Raw genomic sequence first — 23,175 nt, forward strand, 5'->3', positions numbered from 1 at the left:
ATCTAGACATCCAGAATTGCAGAAAATAAACACAGAACATGAATGATTAATAAAAAGTTGAATTTTTATCATAAGATAGTGATCCAAAAGTATTTGAAATTGATAGCAGTATCACCCACAGCTCACAAGGCTCTAATCTGCACGGAATCCAATTTTTAACAGATTTCTTGTACTATACTAAAAAATTTCAGTTTGCTTGTTGCATGAATTTTAGGGTAAGAAGGATCCCTTGAGCATTACATGTAGCCACGAACCCTGATATTAAACACCAGTTCGATATGTGCCCTTGCAAGAAGTGTGATTTACAGCAGCTTTAATACACAAGCCCTCTTTGCTGAGAATTTTTCTATAAACTGTATGCCCGGATGACAATAAATCCCCAACCCCTGCTATTCGCTAAGCCAGTCCCTGTTCAGCTTCAGCCTCTACACGCAGGGCGCTCGAAACGATGGAGGAAATTTAGGCAGCAACTTCACCGGGGAAGGTTAACAACCGCCCAGGATCGGAGGGAAGGGTGCTTGGATGCTTGCAGCTTGCAGCTTTCCCTCTCCCCGACCTGGCAGCGGCTCTCGCGCAGCTCAAGGCAAGCCCGAAAGTTGCCGGGGGAGCCGCCGCCGGCTCGGTGAGGAGCGGATCGGAGCGGATCGGGCGCGCCCCCCCGCGCAGGGCCGCGGAAATCCCCGCGGATCGGATCGGAGCGGGGCGGATCGGGTCGGGGCGGTGCGGAGCGGAGCGGGGCGGAGCGGGGCGGGCGGCGCGGCCCTCCCCGGGGCACCGGCGGCTCCGTCCCGCTGCCGCCGAGGGGAAGCGGCGGCGGGGACCAGGGGCGGGGGCAGGAGGGGATAAAAGCCCCAGCCCGCGGCTTGCTGCTGTGGCTGGCAGTCTCCTGCCTTCCCCCTTCATCATCTTCATCCTCCTCCTCATCATCATCTTCATCATCATAATCATCATCACCATCCTCAGCCGTGCTGCCGGCGCTGGCTGCGGCCCCAAACTTCCCCCAGCCGCCGGAGAGGAGAGGAGAGGAGCGGAGCGGAGCATGCGGGGCTGGCGGCGGGGCCGGCACCGGCACCGCTCTCCCCGGCCATGAGGCGGCCGCCGGGCGCTGCAGGTAACGCTGCCCGCCGGGGGGGGACGAGGAGGGGACCGGAGGCGATCGCAGCCCGGCAGGCGGCGGGGGGAGAGGAGAAGAGAGGAGAGTAGGGAGCGGTGGGCTGCGGGGTGAGCTGCTCCCCGCCTTGCTCGCCTCCGAAAGGGTTGCCAAAACTTTGTCCCGGGTCCCAGCACTGGTCCTCGGGGTGCTGCCCCAAGCCCCCTTGGCGCGGGGGTGGGGGCTCTGAAGTTTAGGCTGTGGGAGAAGCTCCTGGAGGCGGTGGGGATGCTCCGCTGGGCAAGTAAACTTTCGTGGGATCTGGCATCGCTTGGAGACTGGTTGGTGGTGCTGTAAGGGAGGCACCGCTGCTTGTCACTGCGTTTTTCTTAATTGTTGGGCGATCTCCTTAGCAACTGAAGTCGTCCGCGAGGTTGGAGCTAGGGCGCAGCCTGATTTACAGAGAAGCATGGCGAAAGGGGTGCGTTGCTGGTCCGCTGAGCATATTTCCCTTGCGCTCTTAAAGAGGAGCAGGAGCTGTGGGGTGCTGACCTCACGTAGATGGTGGTGCCGTAGCCAAATTGCCGCGATCAGCCCAGCTCAGACCCGTGGCACGTCACCCAGCTGCTCAGTTTTCTTTAAGCCAAGTGAATTGCCACGGGTGGAAAGAAATAAATAAGTCTGTCTTCAGAGAGATTCGGTCTTTGGTGAGGGATGTATGGGAGAAAATAGTTTTAGCTGGCCAGGTTTACTGGGACAAATTCCTCCCCAGTTCAGCACTGCTGAGGTCTGGCCAGGTGCTGGCCAGAGAGACCACTCCATTTGCCAGGCTGACCTCAGGATCGGCTTGCTGCAAAGGTGATGTAAAGCCATTTTTTCATCTCTGTTACGTCCTGCACCAAGCACAGCTTAGCCCAGTTCAGGGATTTAGTCCAGTATATCAAGGCATCACTCAGATGTAGATCACAAACAGGCTCTGCTCCCCAGTCCATCATGTCACTGAATATCACGGATTATGATGTCTGGGTAATCCAGATCTGCTCCGTCAGAAATGCTGAGCCCAGCTGTCACAGGCAGGTTCGACACAGAGTGCCTTCGCATCCTAGAGTGTTAAAAGCAGAGTGAAACCTGGAGATATGTGAGGTGGCCACTACAGCTATGTTTCCTTGGACTCTTTCCCCACCACACACAGAATGGAAGTGTGTGCAGACCTTCCTAGTAAGTCTAACATTTAGAAAGATTAATCATGTGAGATGCCACTAGTCTGTTTGCAATTAATGGTTCTATCGTGTACTTAAGCAGGATTTGTAAAGTTAGGCTTAAAAGTATTACTAATTGTACTTCTATAATATTGTTGCTATAAATGACTGAAACTCCATTTGGATGGTCTTTCCCCCCCCCCCCCCCCCTCCCCCTTGTTCATGATGAAAGCTTTCTTAAGTATGATTTTCTTCATAACAAAAAAGGACTGTGAGGAAACGGTTTTGACACCTGAGCCACCACAATTTCATTTCATCTGTTATTCTATTTAACTAATAAGGACTTGATTCATCTGATATCTAGAAAAGTGAAAGGGGGAGAGCAACTGTGTGGGCATTCAATTCAATGGGAAGGTGCAGAGGTGGGTGAGTGACTTGTGGGCTGGTGAGATGGGCTAAGGGACTGTATAAAGTGCAAGGATGTGGCATAAAAAGAGCTAGGAGATGTGGAAATAGTACGGACCTTTTAGAAGTCTGTACTGAGGTCTTTAATATTTTCTAGCGTTTGAGCTTGTGATTCTATAAACTCAACATTGGGGTGGGGGAGTGGGGGGGTGTATACAAATATTTGCATTTTCACTGTGCAGAAAGTGCCAGCCAGGAGTGAGACTGTTTGCATCACCAGTGTATAGGAAGATGTTATTCCTACTGTAAAAGCAGATTGATCCACTTTAACACTGAAAAGACTAGTGACAGTGTTTGCAAAAGCATTCAGGTAACTTGTAATCTCCAGTCCCTTTCACTACTTAAATTAAAAATGGTGCCACATATATATATTTTTAAGCAAAGTCTCAAACGAACTGAGAGAAATAGTTCGGTATGTAGGTTTTCCTGGAAGAAACAGAAAGTTGGTGCAGAGATTACAAATGTAGCATTAATAGGAGAGAGAACCCAGAGAAAATGGTAATGACTGTTTAAGACATTAGTTGATTTTTGCAGTGATAACTGATAATGAGGAAATTCACAGGCATCCAGCATTCCCACTTTCCATAAGCAGCTCTGGGTGCTTATTAATTCCAAAAAAATTATGAAAAAAAAAAAAATCAAAACCAGGAGCCAAATCATCTAGGAGCTGATCTGTTGTAGTCAACTGTTACTGACAACAGAGAATATTCTCTGTGATATGAGAATACATCCTGCATTTCTTCTTAAATGGTTAAAAAACATGTGCACCATTACTGCACAGATGATTCATCTCAGGAAGTACTGTGTTTTTGGCAGTTAACTTAAAATATCACACTTAACACCACAGAGAAATGATTTATTTGAAAAGAATTCAAGTGCAAATCCCCCCAACCATGCCCTTCACTCAAAAAAAGCCATTTACCAAGCCCATTCAGAAGTGAAGTAAAAATGGTGAAGTACTTAGCCAGAGCCTGTTGACACATGTTAGCTGCTAGTATCTAATAACATTAATTCTTGAGAAAATATGTAATATTGAAATTTACAAAGTGATACTTTTATAAGACCCAAAGTAATGTTACTGGGATGAAACAAAATGCTTTTTAACATAAGGCTGATTGTAAGCCTTATTCTTCCTTGCCAGTTAACAGCTGCACATAACCAACACCTAACTCTTTATGCAGGCATTTTGAAAGGGTTCAGATGATCACATAGATTATAAATATTTGTGTTCAGTATGCTTAGCTTTGCTACCAGCCTGTGTAAGTTATGCAGAAGTTTGGGGGAACACAAGTACTCAAAGGCTGGAACAAGCTGCATCTCAGCAGCCCAAACCTCCAGAAAGGGAAAGGTCCTATTGAGACTGAAGGCACTGCACTGTGATTTGGGCACAGCAAGGAAGGTTTCTGCTTGGTAGGGTGCTTTCAGAATAACCTGGCTTGGCCCCTGGTATATGTGCGATATCCATAATTTGGCTTTGCCTTCCCAAGCAAGCCAAACAAGTTTGTCCATCTGAAGTCAAAGTTATGATGATTTACACCAGCCCCAAATCTGCCCTTGGGATTTGGTTGCAGGTGAGCTCAGAGTTTCTAGTGAGTTAATTGTAGGTGTGGACAGAAACAAACATGAACGGCTATTTAGTGTATTCAACTTGGTAAGCCTTCTCAAACTGGGCATTGACCTAGTACTTTCTGTTTGGAGTATCTCCAGGATTGCAGTTATATTCAACAGAGGAGATGATTTTGAAAGTGCCATTCATCTTTTTACAAGTGCAGTTCCATGAGAAATTAGTCTGCAGAGGCTGCAAAATCAGACAGTCAAATATTAGTGGAAAAGGCAACCTATGCAACATTAAATTATCCCCCATTTTGTGAATGTGTTATAATTCAGTCTTTATGCACCTGGTTTTATGATATACAGTTTTCACATACCTTGTTTCGAGCAATGTGCTAACTAAATGAGCAGTTAGGAAAATCTTTTTACATCTTTCAGTGTTTCCATTATGCCTTATGTACTGCTTGCCATACAAATCCACAGTGGAGTAAAGAATCATTTCCTTATGTTCAATTCTCTTATGCTTTTATAAGTCTCACTCTCTAGATGAACTTATATCTATTAACTGTTTCCATAAACGATGAGCTGTCTAGCAAAAACACCCCAGCTAGGTGCTTAGGATTGGTTAAAACTAATTCCTCTTGGTTCCTAGCTTCCCACTGACAACCCCATGTTGTTAGATACTTCAGAATGACCTAAAAACCTATGAGACTTTAGAATAAAATCTTAGTATCAAGATTCATAATAAATTAATTTATTTTTACAATATTCTTATACTTAACATTATGTTTCTATATCTCTTTTATACACAGGAAAGCAAGGAAAAAAATCAAAAAAAAAAATCAAAAAAAAACCTCAAAGTCAAAGCTGTCAGCTAGAGTCGTAAAATTTTGACTCTCATCTTGACACTTCTTCAGATCAGCCCTTCCCAGATTTAACATATACAAGCTCCTTATTTGCTGAGTCTCAGGCTGATGACTGTAATAAGCTCATGATTTTCTAACAGTCACCAGTTCACATAATTTGCCTGATGTCACAGGAATTGTGTAGCAGAAGCTAGGATATGTTGCAGTTGTCATGCACAGGCATTTACTTAGTTCTTGGTGTAATCACCCTAATCACTCTTTCTTTTCCATGTTCTTCAACAGATCCTGTGCACAGTAAGAGAAAAGGTTTTGGGAGGAGAGAAATCTAAGTAAGCATGTAACTAAGGGCAGTATATAAAAATCTAAATGACACAAAAAACCTTAATTGTGATACTAATTTTTGAATATTTGATATGGCTGCCCTGTCATTCTCTTAATATAGTTTTGGGTAACACAAGCATTTAAACCCAATGTATATATAAATTCTTTTGCAAGGTGAATTCTCCCCTCCTGCTGCCTTCATATTTCTTCTTTTAATGGGTCATTAGAAGGTTCAGCTCTCTAGATTCATAGCACAACCTCTACCATTTGACTTAAGAATAGAAGACTTGGCAGAAGACAGAAGCCTGTCAGCTTGGCAGAGTGTTAGGGAGGAGGGGAGTAAGGAACTGGGGGACAAGTGGAAATTAGTGCATTTCACATTAATTAATTGATTGCATAGGTAATCTTAGACTCACAAGTAGCAGATGCAAATTCTCCATAGAAGTGTGTTTTAACGTTCACCTCTTGAAACACTTGTCTTTCTTATGCTTAACCCTTTTATGTCATTTATTTCCTCCCTATCTGCTTTCCCAGGCTTATTGTATGCTTTAACTGAGTTCTGTGCCCTGATGGCATCCAAACTATCTCATGCTTGCTTCATTAGCTACAATGATGATGCTCCATTAACATCCTCCTTTTCTGGCTTTGCCCTTCCTTTTCCATGCATCTCTTATCTTCCCTTTCCCGTTAACCCCTTCTTTGTCTGTATCTCTGCATTAGTCCTCCACCTTCCAGGTCTTATTTTAACATCTGAATCCTTTCTTCATCCATCTCCCCTCATCAACAAATACAACTCCTTCTATTCTGCTTCTCTCTATTTAATTTCCATTTGATTCTCCCTGCTGCCCCTTGGCATCCTTCCATCTCCCAGCTCTGGGACATATCACTGTCAGCAGCCCAGAGCAACTGTTGGTGTGGGGTTCCCTGCTCAGATACTGTACCAATGGGTGGGTGAGACTGGAGGAATGAGTTCAAGTTTAATATGTGGGAGCTGAATACCACGCTTGATCTGTGAAGGGGTGGGGATAATCAATGCATATGGATTCCCCTGGGAATTTACTGGCAAACTCTTAACAGGTATCCAGGGAGAGCAAGAGTGAAAATAAATGTTCATTGTTCTGCTAATTATGTGTACATTTTCCTAGGAGATGGCAAAAAACATATACCTTGGCATGGAACCACTAGCCTGACAAATTTTAAGTCCCTGCTTCAAACTATAGTGACACTAAAATATTCTCAGAAGAGTATGATAGGTTTTGTTCTTATTACTGGAGAAGAAAAATTAGCAAAACATTTTTTTTTTCCCCTTTAATGAGTTTTGAGAAATGGCTGACTCATCCTAACTGAAAGGTCCCAAAACTTCTGCTTGAGGTAGGCACAGGCACGGGAAATTTCCTACAATTATTTTGGCAAAGGTAGAAGTAACAGAATACGAAGCATTCCAGTTGAACAACTTGAATAACTTTAAAAATGGACTGTTGATTCCTGAACTATCAGTTACTGAATTAACAATAAAAATAATAATAAATCATATGACCTTTAAAGTTAAAGAGACTTATAAAATTATTTGCTTAAAAATGTGAGGCATTCTCTGGGAAGAAACACATATCATAACTGCTCCCTGCTAGACAAGGCAGTATTTTTGGATAAGATTTTTTGTTTGTTTTTGTTTTTCTCCTCTCTCTACCAGAAGTTTTTTTTGCCTAGGCTGATTCCGAAACAGCTAGGAGATGCTATTGTCCATTCAAGTTCCACAGATGAGCATTTCCAATTTTTTTTTTATTTATTTACATGTATTTTAAATTGTCAGAAATTGCATTCCTTAGTCCAAGACTGAAGAATGGTTGCATTTTTTTGAAGAGAAAAACATGTCTCTAATGTGAATGTTTACAGATGAGTGAAGAACGTCATGTTTACATAAAGCCAGCGCTAAGCTAAAATCATCTAACAACTAGATTTTCTAACTAATTGTATGAAGCATTGATTAATTCACTGTGTTTGTTCAGAAGGCATGCATAAGAAATCAGGCAGGGTATGAATGTTAAATGTTAATGTGCTGTACCTCTGTATTCCTCTTTTGACAGCAATTAGTGCAAAGCTAGCTGCACATGTAATCTGTGGCAAGAAGCACTGGGAGCCAGCTAAGAGCCAGCGACAATGTCTTTAAACTGCCGGACGCTTCCTACTCGACTTGGAGTTTGTAAGGTGAACTGCAGAGGGTTGGCATGCCTCTTGGTCTTCACAGTGAGTGTCTGTGGCAGTGCCCCGGGGATGTGTCCAACAGCCTGTATCTGTGCCAGTGATATCGTAAGCTGCACCAGTAAAAACCTCTCTCGGGTGCCAGGAAATCTCTATAAAAGTATGAAAAGGCTGGATTTGAGTTATAACAGAATTGGATTCTTAGAGCCTGAATGGGTCCCGGTGCTGTTTGAGAAGCTGAACACTTTAATAATCAATCATAACAGCATTAGCAGCATTATCACTGGAAGCTTTTCCACAACCCCAAACCTGAAGTACCTAGACTTGTCGTCCAACAGCCTGAAGACGCTGGGCAGCCCCGTGTTCCAGGAGCTGAAGGCCCTGGAAGTTCTCCTGCTGTACAACAATCAGATAACGCAGATAGAGTCTTCAGCCTTTGGAGGATTGTACAAATTGCAGAAATTGTATTTAAGCTATAACTCGCTCTCGCATTTCCCGCTGGACTTGTACATTGGCAAACACAAGCTGACAGAACTCATATTGCTGGATGTTTCCTTTAATCACATCCAGTCAATGCCTATCCAGCGTCTGAGTTCAGTGCCAGCCAAGCATCTCAGTGGAGTTTATCTTCACGGCAACCCATTTTACTGTGACTGTACACTGTACTCCATGCTGATCTTCTGGTATCAAAGGCACTTCAACTCTGTCATGGACTTCAAAAGCGAGTACACCTGTTTGCTGCGATCGGACCCAAGAGGTTACAATAAACTGCCTTTACTGCATGACAACTTTCTGAATTGCTCAGAAAGCACCATCAACAGCTCTTTCCAAGCCTTTGGGTTTATTCATGATGCCCAGGTTGGTGACAGGCTGATCATTCACTGTGACAGCAGAATCAGCGATGCAGGCACGCACTTTGTTTGGGTTAGTCCAGACAATAAATTGCTGGAGCCAGACAGGGAGACAGGCAACTTTAGGGTGTTTCATAATGGGAGCCTGGAGATAACAGATGCCCAGCTAGAGGACTCTGGGCTGTACTCCTGCATTGCAATAAATAAGAAAAGACTATTGAATGAAACCATAGAGGTTAGAATAAATGTGAGCAATTTCACAGTTAACAGGTCCCATGCTCATGAAGCATTTAATACAGCTTTTACCACCCTTGCTGCCTGTGTAGCCAGTATTGTTTTAGTACTGCTCTATCTCTATCTGACCCCCTGCCCGTGTCAATGCAAGACAAAGAGGAGGAAGAGGAAGCTGAACCAAAGCACTGCCCACTCATCCATATTGAACTCCACACCACCTCAAGAGCTGCCTGCCGATGAGAAGAAGGCCAGCACTGGCAAACGAGTGGTTTTCCTGGAACCTGTACACGAACCAAAACAAGGTCAGAATGGAAAAGTAAAACTATTTCCTAATGACAATGCCATAGCTGAGAGTATCTTAAAAACCACTCGAACAAAATCCGACTCTGATTCTGTCAACTCTGTGTTTTCAGATACACCTTTCATGCCATCAACTTAGTTTGCTGCCTGTGTTTGTATTGTGCAGTCATATGTCTGAATACCTCCTTTGCTTGTAGCAGCCATCAGGAAAAAGAAATAAAGAGAGAAAATGTTTTAAAAAAAGTATCTATTGTCAGTCCTTGAACTGCATATCCTCTCCTTTGTGAGTGCAGGGCCATGCAACAGGGATACCTTGCTTGAGAAAAGCAAACAGTGTGGCATTCATGTGAATGCCATTGGTGAAAGCCTAGCCTTGGTTTTTACTCTCTGGGATGTATGCAGCCATCTCTTGTGCTTTTTTAGAGGTACTTTCAGTGCATACAGCTGATTTCTCAGGGCAGGTGCTGACTCCCACACAAGACTCTTGGTTCTTATGAGTGTTCCCCTCCCCTGCAAGGAGCATACGAGCAAACTGAGGTGGCTACAGAGGAAAGTGCCCAGCCTTCCTGCCATTCCTTTCACAGGTCCATAAAATCTTCACATTAAAATCATGGAGGAAAATAATTTTCCTAGACTGATCTTAACAAAAAGATTAGATTTGCCACCAGGATGCCTAGCAGTACTAGATAAAAGTTTATGGCCATAAACTGATAATGTGTTTTCTGAGAACTGTGTGAAAACTTTAAATGTGTGTGTTCATTTTATTCCAATCTTATTCAAGGGATTGTTTATGAAATGTAGTCGTATTTGTTTACAAATATTGACACATAAAGAAAACTGGTAAAAGTTAACATGTTACCTCCTTTGTAATTGCCTTAGGGGAGTTCTCAGTCATGAGAACTCAAGCTAATCTGCAGTAACTCAATAAGCTCAGTAAGCTGCAATAACCTGTTTGCTTGTTATCATTTGTCTAAACCTTCAGTGTTCACAGTATGCTTGGTGTCACGTGTGGTAAACAAGCCTGACACTGTCACCAGGGCTCCTGCTTCATCTTAGGGGTGGGCTGCTTCTGTTCAGGGGTAACCTCACATAAGAGGGGTAATATTTTATCCTTTCAAAGTACTTGGTTCCAACAGTCTCACAAAATTTGCTTCTTACTTTTTTTAATTTTTTTATTGAAGGAGGAAAAAGTGCTTGGACAAATTCCAGAAAAGTGCAGAACACACAGTGAATTCAGAAATTGCAGCTTTTCCTCCATGCTTGGCCCAGTCTTATACGTACTGCTTCCCTCCTTGCCCAAATGTATCACTGCCAAAGTTTATGAACTCAGTAATATTGGCCTGGACTGGTCATGCAGCATTGTTTACATGAAGTGTCATGTTATTGTAGAGAACTTACTCTTATAATTGCCTTTTTTTTTTTTTTTTTTTTTTTTTGCTTAAAGTTTGCTTATGTTGGGACTGGGCTGTACTTTGCCAGTCTTTCTCGCATTGAATACTACCAACTTCAAAGGCCTTTTAGAAGGAATTACAGCTTACCAAAGAATAATTGGATAGTGTCTGTTTTGTTAGTTCTTTGGGGAATATACTGAAATAGAGAAGGATAAACAAAATCAGAGTCAAAGGGCATGGCAAATGTAATTTATTTTTGTGAGGCTTACTGTAATAGTTGCTTGCCATTTTTCATGATTTCTTTTGAGAGGCCTGTTGTCATGCTCAAGCTTACATCTGGCTGAGCCAAAGCTATCAACAAATGATTTGCTGAGTGGAAGGCTTGATGTAGCTAATTGTTTGAAAGCAAGCTGGCTGGAAAACAGATAAGATCAGGAAACAGTGTTGCTGGGTTGTGCACAAAGTACATGGAATTAAAAAACTGCATGAGATTTTCATTCAGATATTCAGGGAAGATAGGAATTCTTTTTCTAGGCTCAAAATAAATATTTAGGAGAGAAGGATCACTAAAGGTTTGGGTCTCTTGCTTATGCCTATGTCAATTTAAAACTAGCTTCCACTATCAAGCAAGTCAGTGTCCTTTTTATAAAGCTCTTTTTTATCTGTAAAGACACGTTAAAACAAAATCAGTAAGCTTACATGTAAGGTCTGATGGAAAAACTGAAATGACTGCTACAGTTGGGTCATCTAACAATGAGGGAAAGGCCTGACTTTTAAGACACTGATTCCTTTTTAAGATTTTTTTTTTTTTTTTAATAATTGAAAAGACTTAAATAAGCTGCATGATCTTCTGATGTGTCCCACTTGTGCTGCATGTACTCCAGTTTCTTTAAGGAGGGAATCAGGGACTGGGCTGAAATTGAAAGGAGACAGAGTAGGAAACTGAGAGGCAAATATTCCTGTGGAAAGCTGTGTGTATTAGTAACAGTGCTGGACAGATGTCATGGTCTGTTGTCATACATAACATTAATTGACCCAGATTTCCGTGTTTACAAGTGTGCTGATGGTCAATTCCAAATTGGAGTGGAAAAGCAAGCAGCCTGGTGCCTGGTGGCTGAATGCCAGCTGCACTCATCTCCTGCACAGCTGGGGCTGAGCAGGTGCCCCCTCTCCTGCTCGTGGGGCAGTGATACAAAGCACTGAACTATTCTTTTTAAAACCCTATGTAATCTTATAAAATATGGAGAGATCCCACACCCTTTCTTTGCCTGTGGGGCTGTTATCCTGCTGGAAGACCATAAGGCTTTCTGGGATCAGAGTAATGCTGCCAGATGAGTGGAGCAGCTGAGTGTTGATCTAAGCTGTGGATATTTGCTGTTGTTATTAATTGACTGTGTTTCAGTGACTGCTTCAAAGCGCTCAGAGTTGCAATAGTGATTTATGAGCAAGGTGGTAAAACTGAATTTTTGGAGGAACTGTTGGCTTGTTTGCTGCTGCTTTACATATCACAGTCTCTTGAGTTCAGTAGGTGCAGCTTTAATAAAGATTTTTCAAGTCTTTAATGAATATTCATCATACCTAAAAAATGCCACAGATATACAATCCCAGTCTTTTCCTGGGGAAAGCAACTGTTCCTTTTTTCCCACCAGGAAACCAGCCCCACTGAGGCTTCTGAGCTGGTGTCTGGCACTGCTGGGCCTCTGCACAACCTCACAGCACGCAGGGGAGCTGCAGAGACAGGAGGTCTCCAGGCCGGTGCCACCCCAGAAGCTCTGGTGTGGTCTGGCAGGCCTGTACTACTGCTCTGCCATCCCCATCAGCACACATGTTGGTTTTCAAGTTACTGTTTCCAGCAAGCCCCAAAGAGCTGGATGTTATTTTTAATGCAGAGTGAGCTTAGTTCTGCAAGGTGCCGAGTGCTTTGGCTCCAATCCAACCATGCTGTTTAATCTCATTTGCAGTAAGGCAGAGGTACCAATCCACTGGCAAAATGTCTCTGGGTGGGTGTGGGGTTGCCCCCTGCCTCTGCCAGATGTCCAGCAGGTGGTCTTCCATGTGCAGCTCAGATAACCTTGGTTGAGTTTTTTTCTATTTTGTCTACTTCCAGTGCCTGATCTTGCCACAGAAGGTCATAGGAAAGGGCTCTAATCTATAGATGAATACAGGATCTTTTCTCGGGGCTCCCTTAAACCTAGGTCCTCCATTACTTTAATTTTGGTGAGTGGCTTTTCTTTTACTCAAGGATCTCTTGCATCAGCTCCGGCTGTGTCACAGATCAAAATATCAATAATGATAACAGCTGCAGGTGGCTCTTGGAGGCAATGTCATTGCTGCTGTGTGTTTCTAGTACTGCCCATGTCTGCAAGTCATAAGTTTTTGTGCATGTGCTGGAAAGCAGTTATGTGAGGCCAGCGTGGAGCCTCTCCAGCCTGCCCTGAGTGCAATAGCAACTGCAAAACTGTACCAATAACTGCATAGCAAGCATAACTGTACCAATATCACCTACTCAGCACCTAGAGCAGCAGGTGAAAGACTGCTAGTCTTTTCCTCTTGAACTCAATAAAATATATGAAGGCGACCACTTCACTGAAGATGAATACATTGTGGCCTTCTCTAAAGCAATATCAAAGTGACAGTCCTCTGTGGACAGACACTATCCATTCCTCCCAGCACACTTCTCTCTTTAGTGAGGTCAGGGGGCTTTAGAGGCTGCTCCTTTACCATTTGGCTGTGGCAGGCGCAGGGACTGTTTCCAGTCTGGTCCCTAATAGTTCTCTACGTCAAGACTGATTCTCTGACAATATCGTCTGGACCTACTGCAAAGTTGCTGGATCAGTTTAATTGATACTTCCAAACAGCTATTTCCAAATGGCTTCTATGATGGAAACTGGCACTGAAAAATTGATAAATTGATAAATTTCATTTACAGATAGGACAATTTAGATTTTACTGGCTTTGTTTTTGATCTTTTTGGCAAATGATGCTTGAATCATTATATATATAGGGGGGAAAGTGCATGTTCAAGTCATTTTTTGTGTTTCCTCTATGTTTATATCTTGCAATTAGTGCAGTAGGGCTCAGATGTGGATAAGAGAGAATTTGAGAATTAGGGGGATAAGAGCAAGAAATAATTTTGATCAAATTTAAGTTAGTATTTTTAGAAGAGCTGATATCTGAATTCCTACCTTCAGTGGGTACATGAGGTACATAGTAGGTACATAGATTAAACGCTTTTTGAGTTTGCCTAAATACAGATTTTTTTGGTATTCTAGAGTGTATTGGTGTTTCTAACAGGGTCCTGTCAATAATACACATATGAAAGTGATTTGTAAAAAATCAAAGTGTAAGAATATAAATGTTTGTTTCTGAAGAAAAAACATCCCAACTTTGCTGAGGAGATCATGTCATAAGCAAAAGGACTGTGCTGCTCTGCCTTACTGAATATAAAGCTCTAATTTTAATATTAAAGAACTGAACCGATACAATGGAGAACATATTTTTCTTTTGAATTATTGTTTTATTCTCCTGTTATATTAGGTAGATGTTTTTTTCCTTATACAAATAGTATCTTCCTTTGCAGAATAACTTAATCAACTGGAATAAATATCTTCTCATTTATGTCTTCTAATGAAGTGAACTAAACTTGTTATGTGAGGAGAGGGCAGTCAAGAATGGCACAATCAGTTTGGTGACACACAGGTATCAGGAAAAGTCAGTTGGCAATTGAGTTGTTTTCTTTGCTCAGACATGAGATTAACCAGCCATCAACCTGAACTTTATGTTAATTTAACTGAAATTTTCTGTCTCATTTGACTAACTTACTATGAGTTAAAGTCTCTTTAAGCCTTTTATTTTTCAGGTAAATATGACTATTCATGCAACTTTTTGCATCAGCTTCATTGATCTAAAAACCATCAATAATGTGAAACAACTCCTTTTACATTTATGTTAACATTTATTAATTTTTGCAACTCTGGTATAGAGAGAGACTGTGAAGTCTGCATGAATATTTCTGAGGACAGTCAAGGATCATCTGAAAATATTTCCTTGGCAAGCTAGAGCCAAATTGCATCATGCAGACCTTTTCTAGACATGTGGGAAGATGCTTTCTTCAATCAGATTAGTTCAATCAACAAACTCAATTGAAATCTTCATTTAGCCCTACCACAGATTGCCTTTCCAGTTCGGTGCCCCTGTTTGCACTTTTGAACTATGTGTGGAGCACTACAAGCTGCTACAACATGTATCCCTGATGGGAAGGTCAGTAGATGGGAAAAGCATCAAGGAGGGATGGAATATGTTTTTTCAAGAGCTGCCGTCTTCTCTCCTCCAGGGTTAATAGCCAATGGAGTCTAAAACCAAAATGCTTACCAGGACCAAAAAAGCCATAATCAACAACTCCAGAAGGGGTTAGAGGCTCTGATGTGTGCTCCTTCTGCACAGCACAGAGCCTTGGCTAGTGTAAACACTGCCCTTTGCATAAGACACAATGTCCTTTCACAGAAATGAAAGGATTTCTAGCACTTTCCCTGGTAGCTGAGGTGCTGTCGGCAATAATACACCACAAAATAAATTAACTCAGATAAGCACCGCTGTTGCCTGGAGCAGTTCAATTAGCCTTTTGCACTTGGAGTTGAAGGGTTTTATAGCACTAGATAGAGCTTTAGACCAGACTACATCTGACTTTTGTCCCCTTTGCTCTTTTTAACTGGCACCAGAATCAGTGAAAAACACTGTATTTCTCTATATATATTTAACTATTTAAGACAAGTAAAAAATCTCAAGTCTTTCCCCAGGCAGTCAGCTATTGCTGAAACCTCAGTAGAAAGGAAACAAAGCTAGATTTCTCCTGTTTTAGTGCCAAAACTGAGATTCTGATTTAAGCTGTGGAGGGAACAGTATTAGTCTGATGTTACTGTTGCTGCTAGCATGCTGCTCAGGTTTGTCAATCAAGGCTAGTCCTGCTGAAGATGTTTATCAAAGTAGAAGAGGGTATAAATGCTTCTCAATATTGTTTTTTAAAGCAGAAAGTATATTTGAACTAAAGCCTGAAAGCCTTTCAAACCCTAATTTTTAAACTAGCATTTATGAGGATAAGTGAATGACATTTATTATTGCAATCCAACCTGGTTGTAATGATTTGTAATTCTGGAATGAGAGAACTTTCCCTGAATTTTTTCTCTTCTTCCATAAAGAAGATAGCTGATCTACTTTTCAATGCATATGCCTCCCCTTGCTTGTTTATTTTCAAGCACAGATAATTACTGCATACAATTTAAGCAAAATGATCATGTTGCAGTGAATGGTATCCGTGATCCATATGTGCTGTAGAGATAAGCTGATTTGTTGAGTATGTTGTCCTGTGCATCTTTTCACATTTTAAAAATATATTTAGACATGCAGCTATTATTGTTGCTACATTTGTGGTATATAATTTTCTTAAGATTTCTATTCCACTACAGAAATATATAGGGAGAAAAAATATCAGAAATCATGGTTTTTACTAAAAACATCTTTTTTTTTTTTTTTTTTTTTTTTTTTTTTTTTTTTTTTTTTTTCCTTTGGTAGTCCCAGCTATTAATTTGCACCTAATACAGAGTCAGTCTGGCTTTCAGCAACACCTACTTCATATCAGTTGTGAAAACAGTCTTCTTCTCTTAAGCTAGATATGCAAACAGGTTTTTTCTTTCTGAATATCAATATTTTAGCCCACATCTGCAAGGTCTGTCATAAAATTTCATCCTAGGTGTAGTCTGTGTCTTGTTTAAGAAATGTTGCAGGTCTGTAGGAGCCATATTCTCATCATTTATTCTGCAAGAATTTTATAGGGTTAGCATTGTGGCTGCTGTTGACATTATTGTTTTGTACAAGAGAAAATGAATTCTCATTGGTGCTTCACCTGTAAAACTGCCATTGCAAAGTGCCTCTTGCTGTATGCAGAGTCCCTGTGATGAATTCCTAGCTCAGTCATGTGCCTGTCATGGCACATAAGTGCCTGGGGTTGATAAGAACACAAGTGGCCAGACCCTGTTCCTTCCATGCTCAGCAGAGAGAAATTGTTGGAAAGCAAGCCAGAAGGATCAACATGCTGTTTACTTGGCACATCCATGGTGGTTTGTAATTGTTTCATAATAAAGAAATGTAACAGAAGGAAGTTTTAAATTTCTCATCATTGTGATGCATGGTTATAAATCTACCTTGTTATTACTGTGACATTTTCATATTCTTCAAAACTTTAAATAGAGCTCTCTCTTGTATATACAACAATATCAAATTAGACCTATGCAAAATACTACACTCTCTGGGAATAACAAACTTCCCACAACTCTTGTACAGCCTGGCACAAGTCATAAGCATTGTAAAGGGTACATTCAACTATTATAAAGAATTATGGACTATTTCTCATTCTTGCTGCAGATATGTCCTCTTCTGTACCATGTAGGATGCATTTCATTAGGGTGACGTGTGTGAATACTTCTTTTTATTGAAATGGTGCTCAAGGGGCAGAGTGAGGTTTGAGGCTCAGGGATGACCCCATTCCCTTGTGGCCCAGAAGCAGTGAGCTCTGCTTGGTCCCTGCACTGCCATTATTATTATTATTATTATTATTATTATTATTATTATTATTTATAACATTAAACACAGAAACACCATAGAGGGGCCTTTCTGTCAGAGGAAATGCTACCCTTTGAGTTAAACATGAGAAAATAACATGCAGGGGTCAGATGTGAAAACTGGAAAGTAACAGCAGTACCCGAACCTTGGGAGGAACTCAGGCTTTTGAAAATATATTAAACTTTAATACTGCCTTAATGATTTCCTCCTGTATACCAAACTGAAACATTATTTGTTGTCTCAATAATGCAGATACAGATCATTTAATCCCATAAATGAGCAAACCTTATACTTTCTGGGTTTTATCTCTAATTGTCATCATGTCATGGGTTTAGGCAACTTAGCTCACAGTAGGACTGTATGACTGTAATATTAATCCATGATCTCCCTAAGAGGCAGTGAATAGATCTCCCTAAGAGGCAGTGAATAATTGGAGTGATTTGTAAGAGGTGGCACAGGACTAATGACCTAGGTATTTCCTTAAGTTTTTGTGATTTTGAGTAGACCTCTAGCTATCTCCAAGCTCTTGCTTATAAAAATAAATAACTTTCAGGAGAGATGCTAAAACCTCATTAATGAAGTAGCAGCATTTAGGATTTTATTTTCCATCTACAGAAAATCAAGTAGCTACCTTAATTGTGCCCTAAAGACAGAATGTAACATTATCTTCTTTAAAAATATATTCACTAGATTGTGTGACATTGCAACAGGTTATGTGTGCTGCTGTCAGCTTCACCAATTAATATTGCACCCTCGTGGTGGGAAAATAGCTGACATTAATGGGGAAATGTGTACATCCCTGGTGGCTAAATATAGAAAGGTAAGGATGGTTCTCTAAGGTTCCCCAAACAGCCAGTGTGGGAAAGCATGTCTTCATAAAGGCCAGAAGAAACACAGCTCTTCTGTCTGCTACTTTTGCCAACTGCAGCTGTCACCAGAATTGACAAATGGCACAAATTTCAGGTATTCTAATACACTGATATAAAGCGGACTAGGACAAGCGTTATCTTCCTGATGAGGAAATTTTCTCTTTCCCAGAGCTTATGAGAGGAGTTTGATCAGGCCTGTAAGATTTGAAAAAGGATCTTCATGCATGCATAGGAAACTGGAAGCCACAATTTATGACTCCTTGGATAACAACTACAGAAATACTGTGTAATGATATTTTGGTAATGCCTGCTTTAATATCTGACACAGAGCATTCCTGTGGAGCTTGATTCATCAACAGCTGAAAAACGTTTTAATTTCTTGGGTCAGAAAACATTACAACAGCTCATGTTATATTAGAATCTGTCCACACCATGGACGCTTCTTGAATGTCTCCTGGCAGCACAGTAAGTTTGCCTTCTACTTTGCAGGAAAAAAAAATATCTTTCATGGTTAAAATATCTTTCATGGATAGTTACCATTGTTACCAATATAAAATGACTGTATTTTCAAATAAATGGTGACTTTACTTGCTGTAACCATAATATTTTCACAGAGGCGAAAACAGACTCTTAACTGTAGCCTGCTGCTATCTGCTTAGTTTTCCTGTAGAGTTAAAGTAGAGAGAGGAAATCTAGGAGGACAAATGTCATTGAATGTACATTAGCCTATGGAAATGATGCTATAGTCTAACTCTCTGAATCAAAAGGTCATGATGCTATTGGCAGTGGCACGTGTGTTTCTCTAACATCTATGCTGAAAGACTCTCCAAGACCTGACATATGAAGCCAGCCCTTGAAGTCTAGATCTGTGCTGTAGTAGCCAGAAAGGAACCCTGCTGATCAGTGAGGATTTGATGCCAGCTGACCTTTCCCAGCTGCCAAAAATGCTGATTTTCACTACAAGGATTCAAAGCCTTTCACTGCTGAGAAAGAGCGGTCAGTACTCATTGCTTCATGGAGTAGCACTGGTGACACCAATCTGCTGACAGAACCTGAGTTCAGGCTTTGCTTTCCACCATCTCTGCTTCTTTCTATGAACAATAGCAGAATCTGGAAGTACTTTTTTAAGCTCTTGTTTTCACTTGATTTCTACATGAATTCATGAAAATAAGTCAGATTTAACTGCACTGCTCCTGTGCAGCCTTTTTTTTTTTCCTTATCTCCTTTTCTCTGTATCTCATGGGCATTGCTCATAGTAGCCTGAGGTTGAGATATGCACCTAGCAAGAGGTCCAAAGAGAACTCAGGAGGTCCAAAGAGGTCTTTTACCCAGGAGGAGTCCCTGTAAAGGTGAATAATTTGGAAATATCCAGGTAAAGTCTAACAACATAGAACACATCATTCTGGATTGAAACCAAAGCCCAAATTCATCTCTTAGTATTCAAAGCAAGATTCTTTGAACATTTCAAAAATCCTCTGAGATTGTCAGATTGACACGAATAATATATATAAATGCACTGTGTCTGTGAGCAATTTTAATTTTGGCAGCTGAAGCACAAAACCACTGCAGTTTTCTATCATTGTTTCCAATTTAAGAATATAAGTAACAAAACCCTCTAATTTAGTCACCCACTATCTAGCAATCACAACATCAGTGAAGCTGTTAAAGCTAGAAAAGATTTCAACCATATTTTAGAAGAAAGGACAATGAGAAAAGCCTAAAAATCAGTAAAATTAAGTGTGACTTGAGTGTCTGAATTAGGTAATCTGAGGGATGGAGGACATCAGGAAAGGTAGGAATTGCTGATATCTACATCAAATGCACAACAATAAGCTTAGAGGAGACAAGTTAAAAAATAGGGGGGCAAAGTGCATTACACAGCATCGAGACCTTGATAAGAACATGAAATCAAAAGGAGTCATACAACAAGTAGAAATAAGGAACATAATTAGATATGAATTTAAACAAAACATAGAGACATCACAATGGTTAAGGTGTTGATGTTGTTTTGGGACATAAAGGCAGCAAAAATACGTAAGATATTATAAATACATGAGAAACAAAAGAAAGGAAAAGTAAAAGCTCTTTACTTAACAGGCAATGCACAGAGTACTGAAGTGTTCACTGTCTACACACACAAAGATTAATTTCTGATCAGATACTTAACCACATTTAATGTGAGAATAGGAACATAGCCAGAATAGGGAGAAATTAGGTGAAAAAATGTCTGAATAAGCTAAGTGCAATTGAGACCACAAGGGCCTGATGACATTCACATTTGCTTATTTGAAGGAATAGGAAGAAATCTCTGAAGTATTCACTATTATCTTTTTAAAAACTCACAAAACATGGGTAGCTCCCAGATAATACAAGAAGATCAAATACAATACCTGCCTTTTAAAAAACAGCCCTGGAATTATAGATTATTCAGTGTAAAGCCAATTCCTGGAATGATTCTGGAACAAGTGGCTAGGTAACCAATTTATAAATGCCTGGAGCATACTAAGATGATAAAAACTGCTGACAGATTTGACAAGAACAAATCGTATTGACCTGATTCCCTTCTGACAAGTTAACTGGCCTTGGCTGGATAACAGGAACAGCTTTCAGGCCACCTGGACAGTAAAACAGTGGAACAGGATATTGACTGAGGCTCTTGCATTTTTATTTTTTAAGTAGAGGGTTTTTAAAAACATACAAACGTGTATGTAAGGCATACATGTGTTGGAAATGCTGTAGGCATCTTTGATCTCTCTTCAGTGTACGGTGTTGGTCTAGAGGATCTGTAAGGTCATTTTTGGCCCTATAGCTCTACGTAAGAGATGTTTGTTTAGGTCCCCCTAGCCTTGCCCCATGACTTGTCCTGCAGGTTACTTGTCCTGGATGCTGGCAACTGAAGACTGTCTAGGATTACATACAAATTCTTTTGAATAAAAGTGACTGGAAATTGAAATGGTTCATGTATGCTGCTGCTTCTTCTTCTAGAAATATGAGCAAAATGGAGGTATCCTTTTTTCCTTTTTTTGGGGGGGGGGTTGGTTTTGCTCTTTAGGTTCATACAAATGGTAATTCAGAAATCTCCTCTGTCCCAACAGTGTGTTTGAAATAGTACCAGAGGATGCTAAATAAATTAGTTGTCAGGCAAACTGTGATCACTCCATCACCAGAGTGAATGCAATTGTGTCCTGAAATCATCTTGCACTGAACCTTAGGCTTTTGGGAAAGGCACGGGCCACCATGGGAAGCAGCTCCACAAACCAAGTGTCATTTGGGTTCACATTTCAAATGTTTCCAAGTCACTGGACCAAGATATTGCCATGGCTGAGAATGCTGATCATTCCACATGAACCTTTCTCTGTTCCATAGCCTCTGTGAGAGCCAGTAGGTTTAACTTGTCTTTGGTGTACAGAGATGGGAAAACTTGTCAAACACTTTGGGGACCTTGAGGAAGTTTGGAGTCTGCTTGCAGTAAGGGAAGCCTAGCTTGAAAGAGGAGGGTTGCTGGTTTGGTTTAGTGCCACTCAGAAGGAGGAAAATACACAGTCTGGGCTGGGCTTCTGAAAATGAAAGAGGTTCACTTCCTCGCTCAGAAGATGGGCCTGTCACCATAGATGGAACAAAAATGTTCCTTCTCCCTCAAAAAAAAAAAAAAAAAAAAAAAAAAAAAGCGATTGCAAAAAGTGTTCAAAAACAATGTGACTGTAGGGTTGCCTTCATTGTGTACGGTACACCTCATTTAACTGATGACTACTTACTGGTATAACCGGTAGGTGTGCTTTCAGGTATTAAAATATTTCATCCACAAGTCCTATTGCATTTCCACTAGCACTTCCACTGAAATGGGGCATTGATCTGCTGGGTGAGCAAGGCAGAGCCACCTCACTACGGCTATTTCTTTAGCACTTTTTCTGCCTTTTTTTTGAGGTCCAGCCTCTGTAGGAAAAGCAACCTTATGCTCACATCATATACTTCTTTTTACAGTGTGAAGTAATGAGGAACCACAACAGAGGTAGAGATCTCTCACCCTGTCAGTGGAAGACATCAAGATGTCCATAATAAGTGGCATGTATAAGCAGTCAGACCTGTCTCAAAATCTTGTTATCATCTAACAAAAACAGAGCTGGAGTCTGAACAAGCTTGTGATTTTAAACACGTCTGAAAACTTAGTGTCTGTAGGTCTTTCTATTAAAATAATGAGACCTTATTAAAAGCTAATTGCTACATTTCATTTTAAAGTGGAAACTCATAAAGAATACAAGATATATTTTAGCCTCATACAGATTTAGGGCTTGATTGTTCTCTTTCATATGGTTGCATCAGAAGAAACTACTAAACATAATAAAATGACAATAAACTAGATTGAAAGCAGAATTAGGGCCCCCTGTGCAGTCTGTTTTCTTCTGAGATCCTGACAGCAAAGCAGCAATGTGATGGAGATTTGCAAAACTAGTAATATTATTCTCAATTTTTACCCCAAGTGTGAACTTTGACTGAGACATTTTGGATTTCCCAGTATTTATATCCTAGTACACTGAAGTATTCAGGGCACATTCAGTCATCAGAAGCATGACACTGGGCTCCTTAATAATTTATTTTTCATACTTGATGGAGTAAAAAAAGGCTCAGAGTTATCAACATTCAGCTGAATTATGTCTTTTTATGTGACATGATTTTTTCTATCTTTTACATTAAGGACACTTTGCATCTGTGACACTCTGGGACACTTTTGCAGAAAGCTGTGCATGAGCAAGATAGATGATAAAGCCAACTCTGGAGAGCACAAAATGGTGCTGAGAGGACTTTGTTTTGGTCCAGGCTTCTCTTTAGACCCATACTAAAGCTGAAACTGTATTCTAAGCAAGGAATGTGCCTTTACCTTGAGATGATCTTTGTAACTTCAGACAAAGTTACTAAATTCACCTGTGCCTCAATTTCCCATAGATAAAATGTGAAGAATGTTCATGTACTGCTTCACAGTGGTGCTGTGGGTATAAAACCTTCGTAAGGACTGTCAGACCCCAGGAACTGAGGCAGCAGTGGGGGCACAGGGGCAGTTGTGCAGGCAGCCGGTCTGGGGCCACCAGCTACAGATGCCCTCAGCTCAATCCAAAACCAAATTGGGACCCGGACTCAGAATTTTCTGCCAGCCACCTGGAAATGTGAACCCCATGCTGCGTGTCTTCCTAATCCAGATGCAAAAGAGCAGAAGAGCTGCTTCCTGGTG

At 41.0% G+C, this 23,175-nt stretch overlaps 1 protein-coding gene across 1 annotated transcript; it reads left to right on the forward strand.

The window, feature by feature from the left end:
• The first annotated feature begins 759 nt into the window (after positions 1–759).
• On the forward strand, positions 760–9,319 carry AMIGO2 (adhesion molecule with Ig like domain 2). The gene is made up of 2 exons (XM_084512455.1): positions 760–1,111; positions 7,577–9,319. The coding sequence occupies exon 2, from the start codon at positions 7,650–7,652 to the stop codon at positions 9,213–9,215; it is 1,566 nt and encodes a 521-aa protein (XP_084368581.1). The 5' UTR covers positions 760–1,111; positions 7,577–7,649; the 3' UTR covers positions 9,216–9,319.
• The last annotated feature ends 13,856 nt before the right edge of the window (positions 9,320–23,175 follow it).

This window comes from Aythya ferina (genome assembly GCF_964211825.1).
Source record: "Aythya ferina genome assembly, chromosome: 1".
Lineage (NCBI taxonomy): Eukaryota > Metazoa > Chordata > Aves > Anseriformes > Anatidae > Aythya > Aythya ferina.

What these genes read in the sequence shown, in the direction of transcription:
- AMIGO2 (XM_084512455.1), top strand. Translation starts at nt 7,650, where the DNA reads ATGTCTTTAAACTGCCGGACGCTTCCTACTCGACTTGGAGTTTGTAAG.